This window comes from Plasmodium falciparum, assembly GCF_000002765.6.
Source record: "Plasmodium falciparum 3D7 genome assembly, chromosome: 7".
Lineage (NCBI taxonomy): Eukaryota > Apicomplexa > Aconoidasida > Haemosporida > Plasmodiidae > Plasmodium > Plasmodium falciparum.
This window is the reverse complement of record NC_004328.3, coordinates 167,049-178,407: the sequence shown is the minus strand read 5'-3', so window position 1 is coordinate 178,407 and position 11,359 is coordinate 167,049. Positions and strand designations below refer to the sequence as shown.

Sequence of the window (11,359 nt, the reverse complement as noted above, 5' to 3'; positions counted from 1 at the left end):
ATATATATATATATATATATAATATATATTATATAATTTTTTTTTTATTTTTCAATTCTTTCAATAATATTCCAACCCCCAAAAAATAAATTAAAATAAAAAGAAAAGAATAATTCATACAGTTTAAGGATAATAATTTGAAAGCCGCATTTATACCTTTAGTACTTTTTCTTCTTCCTTATATTGATCATAATAAATAGATGCTTGTATGATATATGTAACAATTATAAATATATAAACATATATTATTTTGAAAAAAATACAATCAAACATAACAACTTGTAATAGCCTTATATATATTTATATATATATATATTATATATATATTAGCTGTTTATTAAATAAATGGGTATTTTTTTTTTTTTTTTTTTTTTTTTTTTTATATATCAAGGTAAACATTTTACTTTGAAAATATATAAATATATATATATATATATATATATATAATATTATATATATATGTTTATATTTTATTTCTTATAAAATAGGGTAATCATATTTCTTCAGTAAATCACATTTTAATAAGGAAACATATATTTATATTTATATTTAGAGTTATAATGTTCATATAAATGAAATATAAAATAAGTGAATATATATTATATTATATTATATAATTATAGGTCCCCATATTAAAAAATATATATATGAATGGTAATATACTGTGTTCTTGTATCACGCATATAAAATGAAAAATATAGAACAATAATATTATATATTATATATTATATATATATGTATTATTTAAACAAATAAATAAATATATATATATATATATATATATATATATATAATATATATTAATTATAATAATCATTTTATTACTTTAAGGTTTTTCTAATTATAATAAAATAAAGGATATAAAAGTCGAAAAAATTAAAAGTAATACATAATAAAATGATAACTATTTAATATATATATATAAATATATTTAACCTTGAAAATATTAAGTAATAAATTTTTTTTTTTTTTTTTTTTATTTATCCCCATCTCCACCTCTCATGTGATATACATTATTAACATGTATATATATATATATATATATATATATATATATATTTTTTTTTTTTTTTTTTTTTTATTTATTTATTCATTTCTTATGATCTGTAAATATGAGTGAGAAGAATGAAAAAAAGTTTGATAAAATCCTTGAGAGTATTAGATATCATGAAAATGAGAATATTCTTTTAGAAAATTTGAATTCTCTTGAAAAAAATTTAAGTAGAGAAGACAAGACTGTAATAATAAAAGTGATAGATATATTTTTGGATGTTAATAATTATTCTTATGATGGCAATTTTTTATATGATTACAATAAATTAAATAAAAGAAAAGATATTATATTGATTGAGAAAAAGAAAAAATCGGATATTTGTGATCAATTTAAAGTTTATATAAGAAATAAGAATGTCGAAAATATAAATGAAGAGGATAGTTATTATATCAAGTTAAGGAAACAAAATTTATGTAGTTATAATAAGAGCCGTATAAATTGTAAGAGGGTATTATTTGAATACATATGTAAACATGTATTGAATAAATCTATACATATAAATTTTTTGGTAGATAAAATATATGCTGATTTTATGATGAAACAAAATAAGGACATCAGTCAAAATGATAAAATAAGTAATATGAAAAATAATAATAATAATTATGATAATTATGATAATACTTATCGAGGAGGTGACGTCTCCAATTCTGATATTTATAAAAAGCATATTATATGTAATGAAGACCTCATAAATATTTTAATCAACACAATATTTCAATTATTTTATGAAAATATATCGAATAATGATGATATATATATGAACAACAACAATAATAATAATAATAATAATTGGGATCCTAATAATTTATCCGGTTCTCAAAATAATATACATAAAAGTTATCTCTTATATTCAAAAGATAAAAACAGTGTTGAAGAAAATAAAAATATGAACAATTTCACCGAAACTAAGTATGAACATGTCTTCTATTTAAATTTGTTGAAAAAAATAATAATTATGAATAAGTGTTTTGTCAAAAATGTTTTTTCAATTTTTTTAAAAAATATGGAGAATATTAAATTCAAAAATATAAAACAAAAGGAAGCAATAACAAAAGAGACATTAATAATATTTAAAGAAATTATTATTTATGTTAATGAATATGAAATAAGTACTATATATAATATATTTCTAAACAATAATGCTGTTCGTAAAAACAAGTATTTGTATAATTATATAATTATCCTTTCGTTTGTAAATCTTAGACATATATACAACATATATAATTTGGAGGTATGTATAGATTTTTTATTAAACAGCATTTTTTTATATAATGATAAGATGATAAATAATAATATAAGGGTGGATAAAAATGCTATTGATGGTGAAGAAAGTGTTATGTATTTATTAGAAAAAGAAGAGGACGATGATGATGATAATAACAACAACAATAATAATAACAACAATAATAATAACAACAATAATAATAATATTAATGTGTGTTGTTCATTTAATAATGTTCTTTATAGTTGTGATGCTCATAAAATGACGTTCAATAATACCGACAATTCATTAAGATACCAACAAAAGTTACAAAACAAATATCATAATCGTATTTTTTTGGATCACATAAATGAAGATGATAGTAATAAAAAAAATATAATTTTATTTTTATTTGTTATTTCTTTAAAAATATATGATATAAGTCATGTTAACGGATATATAGACAAACTTCTTAAGAACTTTTTATTTTTATTGAAGAAATATAAATATGCATTTATGATTAATGTACATCACATTATAAAGACAATGATTTTTTTATTTGTATTAATTTTTTATAACGTACATGTTGATAATAATAATACAATCCTTCATATTTTAAAATGTTTAGATTTATTATTAGAGATTTATTATAACAGAAGTGGATTCGATTTAGCAAATAGAAAAGATGAAATTAGTGAGTACAAAGAAAGTACCTTGCTTGTTCAGGCAAAAAAAAATAATAAAATTGGGGAGAATAAAAATGATCAAATATTTGTTAATAATGATGACAATAATAATGATGACAATAATAATGATGATAATTATGAAGATGTAAGAGTGTTATATTCCAAACCTGTTGAACATTTTAATATATTTGAATTTAATGTATCACCTGTTTTATTATTTTTAATTTTGCCCATAAATTTACAATATAATAGTGTTCCAAAAGAGGAGGGTTTAAGAAAAGATACGACGAATTTCAAGATTATTAAGCTAGCCAAACGATTGAAAGATAAATGGGTGACATTCTTTAAGAATTATAATAACAACTTGTTTAAATTTTTGAGGAAAAAGGAAGGGCTTATTAGCCGTGGTAAAATAAAAGAAGTGATTGATAATGATAATAATAAAAATAAAAATAATGATAATAATAATAATAATAAAAATAATGATAATAATAATAATAATAATTATTATTATTATTACAATAATAATAATAATCAGAGTCATTATATGAAACACGAAAGGAATGATTATTATAATATATTTTGTCACTCTCATGACGAAGATAGTGTTCTTGAGGAGGTAAACATATTTGATAATATTAAAAAAGAAATAAAATATTTACTTATGCATGTGGATAATTTTTGTGAGAATGATTTGTTGAATTTTTTATGTGTTAATAATATATTATTTTATATATATGAAATATATAACAATGTTGATATAATATATTTGATTCGCTTTTTTTCGTTATGTGATTATTATAAATATAATTTTGAATATATTAATATTAAGAAGGTTTTATATCATATGAATATGTTATTAAATATACATACACATATATGTGTTAACACTTTTGAAAATATGAAAAATGAATATATATCAAGATGTAATTTTATATATATTAATGTCTTATTGTTGTCATTATTTGAGTATAATTTATTTTTTGTTTTTAAATTTATTTCATATTATTGCTTAATAAATTCTTGTGCCTTGTTACAATTTTTGCCATGCTTATTATATGTGTATAATATATCTTATGAAAATTATTTTATTCATAATAAATACTTGAAGCTGAAAAAGATGAGTGACGAATATAATGGTACATGGTATAATAAAAATAATAAGGAGGGGGTTGTGAACATGGGTTATTATGGTGTCCTTAGGAGTTTAATACTTGACGTGTTATCAAAAATTGGTTGTAGTAATAATAATGTTCCCATTATATATAATTGTTTTGGTTTTTTGTTGAAGGATAGGCAGGTTAAAAAAAGTGCACATAATAAAGCATATGGAAATGATGATGGTGATGATAATTATGATGGTGATGATTATGATGATGGTGATGATAATTATGATGGTGATGATTATGATGATGGTGATGATTGTGATGATGATGATAATTATGATGATGATGTTTATTATGATGATTCAAGTAACAGTTGTTTTAATAAAGATAGACATAAAAGAGATACTTCCTTTTTAGCCTTTAACAAATTATATTTATTATATTGCTATGATAAATTATTAGATTATAATGATAATATTATGAGCAAATATTTTAAGTACATAGAAAATGAGCTGGTGCAAATTCTTGAAAAGGATAATAAAGAGAGTGAGAAAAAAGGTTTGAAGAAAACAAAAGAAATAAATGAAATATCACTAGATATTAAAGAAGACCAATCAAAGGATTATATATATGAAGATATTAACATATTATTTGATTTAAAAAATGTGTTAATATTATTAAAAGTAAGTCGGTTTTATAATGTAGGAATTTATATAAATATCATAGTAAAATTAATAAATTTATATTTTAAGAAATATAAGAAGAAGATTTTATATAATAATTTTTATAATAAAATACAAAATAGTGTTATAAAAATATGTATATATATTTTATTAATATTGTCTTTGAAGAAATATGTTGAATTTGAAATAATATATAATTTATTAAAAAAAAACTTTTTAAAGACATATGACAATGATTTTTGTATATTTAATTTGGATATTATTCGTTCTATAATTATATTTAGTAGATATTATATTAATAATTTAATTTATAAAGAAGACAAATTATGTAATGAAGAATATGATATTCTATATCATACAAAAATAAAATATATATTTAAAGATTTTACAAAATTGTTATCATTAAATAATCATTATATTATAGGAGAAATAGTAAATGTTGTATCATCTATTTATTTAGTATATAATAATTGTATGACTTGTGGAGAAAATGAATATACAAATAATGATGATAATACAAAGAATTTAATAAATAATAATAATAATAATAATAATAATGATAATGCGTTGGAGGGGGATATAGATATAAAAAATGAAAAAAAAAAAAAAAAAAATATTATAAAAAATAAGGATTATACAATATATGATTTATCGGTATATGAAAAAAAAGAAATAATTCAATTATATTTTGATAAATCTTATATATTTGTATCATTTTTGAAAAATAATGACATACCTTATAATATATATGAGAATTTACAAAAAATGGTTTTAAAAAATGAAATACAGAATATGTCTTTTTATAATTTACGAAATCAAAATGAAATAAAAAGTAATTATTTGATTAGGGTATTATATAAATTTTTTAATACAAATATGAAAAAAGATAAAAATTGTAATTTCCAATTTTTTTTTAAATTATTATTCACAGATAAATTCCACAATATTGAGGAAATAATATTGTTATTTAAAAATTTGTATTTTTTTAATATTCATTTAATATCCTTATTTTTTTATATCCTTGATTGTTTTTTTCAAAAGTTAAAAAAGAAAATAATGAGTAATGAGCTTTTTATAGTACATGTAGAAAATATAAACCAAAAATTAAGTACTTACTCGGATGATACAAATGTTAGTGATGATAAGAAAAAAAAAAATAATAATAATATAAATGTGGATGGTATTAACAACTTTGATCAGTATGAAGGAAATCTTTTATATAATAATATTCATAGAAACGATGATAATAAGAAGAAAACAAAGAAAGTGTTAAATAATAATAGTAATAATAATAAAAAGAATAGAAAAGTGTCTTATGAATATGTGTTTAATAAAATATATGAAGAAATAAATAGAAGATTAAAAGAGGAAAATTTTAATATATATGTATTTTATCCAATATTAAGCATATTATGTAAATATAATAATGATATTAATAAAACGTTATTTTTTTTTTATGATATTATTGATACGTATATAAAAGATTGTAATAATAAATTATCGATTAATAGAAATGAAATCGTTCTTATTTTGCTTTGCTTAAATTATATGCACGTGAACATTTCTTCTATTCCAAATTTTTATACCTATTTAATAAAATTATACAACAAAATGGATGAGATATATATAAAGAACGTGCTTTTGTATTGTTTATGTTCATGTCTTTGTTATACAGATATGTTAGACCGTGATATTATGAATATTTTGGTTATGCATTTCAAACATTTAATGTGTATATTTAAATGTATGGAACAAAATAATAATAAAGTAGATGCAGAGAATATAGAATCTTTGTCCAATGGTGTGGATAAAAAAAGTGGGATTCTTTTTGTACAAGAAAGTGAAATTTGTTGTAATACAAAAAAGTTTGATGATGAAGACAATTTTTATTTTTATATATCCTTGAATAATCTTACTTTTTATATATACAAGCATTATAATAATAACAATAAATTTGATGATTTGTTAATAAAGATATATGAGATTATAAGAAATGATTTGACAAAAGATGTGAATGATATAGTTGTATGTATAACAAATATGATGATATATTTGTATATAAGGAAATTATTGAATATAAATGATTTAGCGAATATGATAGAAATAATTGTGAAGAATATAAAGGATAATAATATTTTGTATGAATCGAAGTATATAATATATGGATTGTGTTGTATTTATGAATTTTTAACATATTATTATAAAAAAAATTATGACTGTTTTGTTTATGAGGATAAGTATATGATGGATGGTAGCTCACGTAATAAATATAATGAAAAATGTGGTGATAATGATGATGGTAGTAGTAGTAGTAATATTTGTGTGAAGGTCAGAATACACCACCTGAGTACGTGCGTTAAAAAATTGATTGTCAAATATTTTCAAGAGTCAGAAGATAAAAATATTAGTATACTTTCATATTTGAATATAATAGGTATAAAAAAAAATATATGTAAAAATATATGTGGAGATTATTTTAATAGAAATGAATATTGTAACATGATAATATTGTTTATAAATAAATTTATAAAAAAAGATTTTGAAATAAAACGAAAAGCAAATAAAAATAATATTATATTGGCTGATGAAGATGTGGATAGTGGAAATGATAAAAAGTATGATGATATAAAAAATGAGAAGAAAAATTATGGAAACATAATTATAGGTAATGAAGATTATGATGATGATAATGAGAAGTTATTTTTTTATAGTGAAAATAATTATAAAATAAATAATGATATTATAATGAATGATCATAATATTATCCTGGTGTTTGTTTTTCTTTTTTGTTATAAATATTATGATAGTTTTAGTGATTTACAAATTAATATAGAAAATTTAGATAAATCTAAAATGATATATTTACTTTTTAGTTATATATTAAATGTGGAGAATTATTTAAAGAGTTTTTTGAAGACATGCGGGGTGTTGGATATTGATGAGTACATGATGAACGGGAGAGTTGAGTGTGATGATATAAGGGATAAGTTATTTGTAAGAAAAAATACGATGGACGAACATAATAATGATGATGATAACAAAAACGATTTTAATAATAATAATAATAATAATAATAATAACAAAAACGATTTTAATAATAATAATAACAACAATATTAATAATTATAACAACAACAATATTAATAATTATAATAACAATATTAATAATACTAATTATTGTAAACCCTTTTGTGGTTTATCCTATATAAACTTTTTTAGTGATGATTTATTCATTTATCTAAGAAATTTTTTGAAAAGCATGAAATTAATCAATTTTATAAAATTGGATGTGAACATAAAAAATAATATTATGAACATATACTCATATATTATGAAATTAATAAGATTGTACTATATAATATTGGATGTTATATTATTAGAAATGAGAGATGATACAAATAATAAATTAAGAAAATATTATAAGATATATAAAGAATATATTAAAAATATTCAAATATTATATGAATGTCGAGTTATAATATTTGAATATTTTTCACTTTACTCACATCATAATAATTCTTATAGTAATATTTTTTGTAATTTTAGTAATTATTTTTATACCTTTAGTACATACGAAAAATATATGTACATAAAATGTATATGTAATATGAAGAAAATTAAAAAAGAAGAAATAAAATTCTTATTTCTAAACATAATGAAAAGTTTAGGTCCTTTCCATGTAAATAGTTCTTTGTGGATATATGCTATATCTATTTTGAAGATATTATTAAAAAGAATATACAAAATTGTAAAGGTAGGAAAGACATCAAACCAAAAAAAAAAAATTAACATAACAAACAATATTTGTAATAATAACAGTGGAATTCATAACAAACGTGATGATAATAATCTTATGATGAATGAAGATACATGTTATAAAGGTGGTGTAGATAATCATATGAAAAATGATGATGAAGAAAATTCCTATGATTTATATGAATATATAAAATTTGCGTTTATTACCATATTTAATGAAGCCATTTTAAGTATATATAAAGAACATTATTATAATCATTATACAAATGATGATTTATTAAATGATGAAAAGGTAGTAGATGATGATATGTATAAAGATAAATGTAACAACCCTTTGTATAATAATAATATAAAGGAGAAAAAATCCAATTCTGCGGTTTCTAATAATTATAAAATACGTTATGTTGATTTTCCTTTACATATATTGATGTGTATAGCTGATTATTTGTTGTATATTTTTAAAATAATTATAATAGAAAAGTTTGATGAAGAAATGAATATATATGAAATGTTGAAAAATTTACCTGCATTAATTCAAGGTTATGTTATATTAAATTTAAAAGAATCCTTTAAAAAATTAAATTTTATAAGAAATAAAATATTATTTTATATAAGCGATTATAAATTTAATTTTATGGAAGGGTTAAAAGATTTTTATAAGGTTTGTGAAAAAAAAAAAAAAAATCAAGAGCAACACAAATTATTAACAATAAGATTTGACTATAAAAAAATGAGAGAATATATGAGAAATATTTTTATGATAAGAGAATGTGTATGTTTATCTTATATATTTAGTTTATTTTGTGATAAATATAAGATATTGGATAGCTTGTTATGTATGTATAATATGAATGATATAAATAAGGAATATTTATATATTTTAATTACTTCTTTTATTTTATTTTCCTTGAGAAGTATGAATACTTCTTTTTTTTTGAAGAATGTTCTTTATGGTATAGAGGGCATGAATAATATGATAGATAATATGGTTAACCATGTGAACATGAATAATGATAATGATGGTGATGATAATGATGATGATGATAATGATGATAATGATAATGATGATAATAATAATGATGACAATAATGATGACAATAATGATGACAATAATGATGATAATAATAATATAATGACATATGATAAGGGGGAAAAAAAAAAAAAAAAAGAGCGAAATTCCATTTTTATGTTCAACGAAAAAAACAAATCATCATATAAAGGTGTTGATACATATATGTATCAAGATATTTATAATTATGAAAAGAAAAATTTTATTATAGATGAAGAATTTGTAAGAACAAAAATGAGAAATTCATTTCAAAGATACAAAAACAAATTATATAAAGAATCAAATTTGTTAAAAGAGAAATTTTTAAGTAGTACAGATTATTTTTTTTTAAAAAAATTAGGTATATATTTTTTGATAAAAAGGAATGAGAAAACAGCTGTTCTATGTCGAAAGTATAATAAGATAGTTTCATTTTTTCATGTAAATTATAAAAGAGATGATTTATTTATAAAAAATTTTGATATGTGTATAAATAACAAAAATGTAATACGATATGTAGATAATCCTGATATAATAAATAACACCTATTTAAATAATAGTTTTTTTAATAAAAATAATACAGAAAATTATTCTGTATCATTTGAACATGAGACATTTTCTAAATACCTTAGTGTTCCTTTATTTATGAAGGATATATTTACATTCTTTACTCTGAGTTTAAATAAAAATATAATAGTTTATAATTATAAGCAGTTATTTCAAAAGCAAACAGTAAAAAAAAAAAATAATCCTACTACTACGAATAATAATAATAATAATAATGATGATGATAAGAAAAATGTCGAGGAAAAAAACAAATGTACCGAGAATTATCCAGATACAAATATAAATAATAAAGACCTAAAAAATGATAATCTAAAAATAAATAATTTGAATACATCATGTTTATATTTTTCATCAGAGAGTTCAGATTCTTTTAATCATGATAATAATAGAAATGTGGAAGAGAATATTTTCCGTACTAAGCAGAAGAAAAAAAAAAAACTTTTATTATATGACTATAATATAATAAATTATTTAAATAATGGAAATTATTGTTTAAACAATTATGAATTGTATATAGCTAATATATGTTTTATGGACAAAAATATTAAAAATGAGATTTTCTCAAATAAGAAAATAAAAAATATCACGAAGAAATTTATTCTTCATAAGAATTGCTCATGTTATCATGAGATATATGATCAATTTTATTTATTACAATCACTTTTTAAAAATTTTACATTGTTTTTCTTAATGTTTTCAAAAAATTATGTTATCAATAATTCTATCTTTTTTATTCCTGATGATAAATATTTTGTTATCCACAAGGTTATAAATGTTTTATACCAACATTACCAACATAAGTATATGCACAAAAATTAAAGGTGCACATAATATATTATATATATATATATATTATCATTTTATGTTGTATTATTTATTTATTTATTTATTTATTTTGTTAATGTTCTTTACATATATATTTTATTATACTTAAAAAACTTTTCGGCCATTGAAATTTTTTCTTATCTTTTTAAAATGTTAATATTATAAAAAAAATAGATAGATTTGTATTATAATATTTATATTTATAATTAATATTATTATTACGATTATTAATTATTATTAATTATTATTAGTTATTATTAATTATTATTTTATTTTTTTATATGTTGTCGTAGCTAGATTGGAGTCAATTATTTTTATAAATATTTAATATTCCTTATATATATATATATTATTATATATATATTATATATTATACATATATATAATGAAATAACCTCTTTTTATATTCCTTAACATTTATATATATATATATA

At 18.9% G+C, this 11,359-nt stretch overlaps 1 protein-coding gene across 1 annotated transcript; it reads left to right on the top strand.

The window, feature by feature from the left end:
* Window positions 1–1,112: 1,112 nt before the first annotated feature.
* PF3D7_0704000 (conserved Plasmodium membrane protein, unknown function) lies at window positions 1,113–10,919 on the top strand (the record flags this gene model as incomplete). The annotated part of the gene is made up of 1 exon (XM_002808704.1): window positions 1,113–10,919. The coding sequence occupies one exon, from the start codon at window positions 1,113–1,115 to the stop codon at window positions 10,917–10,919; it is 9,807 nt and encodes a 3,268-aa protein (XP_002808750.1).
* Window positions 10,920–11,359: the final 440 nt, after the last annotated feature.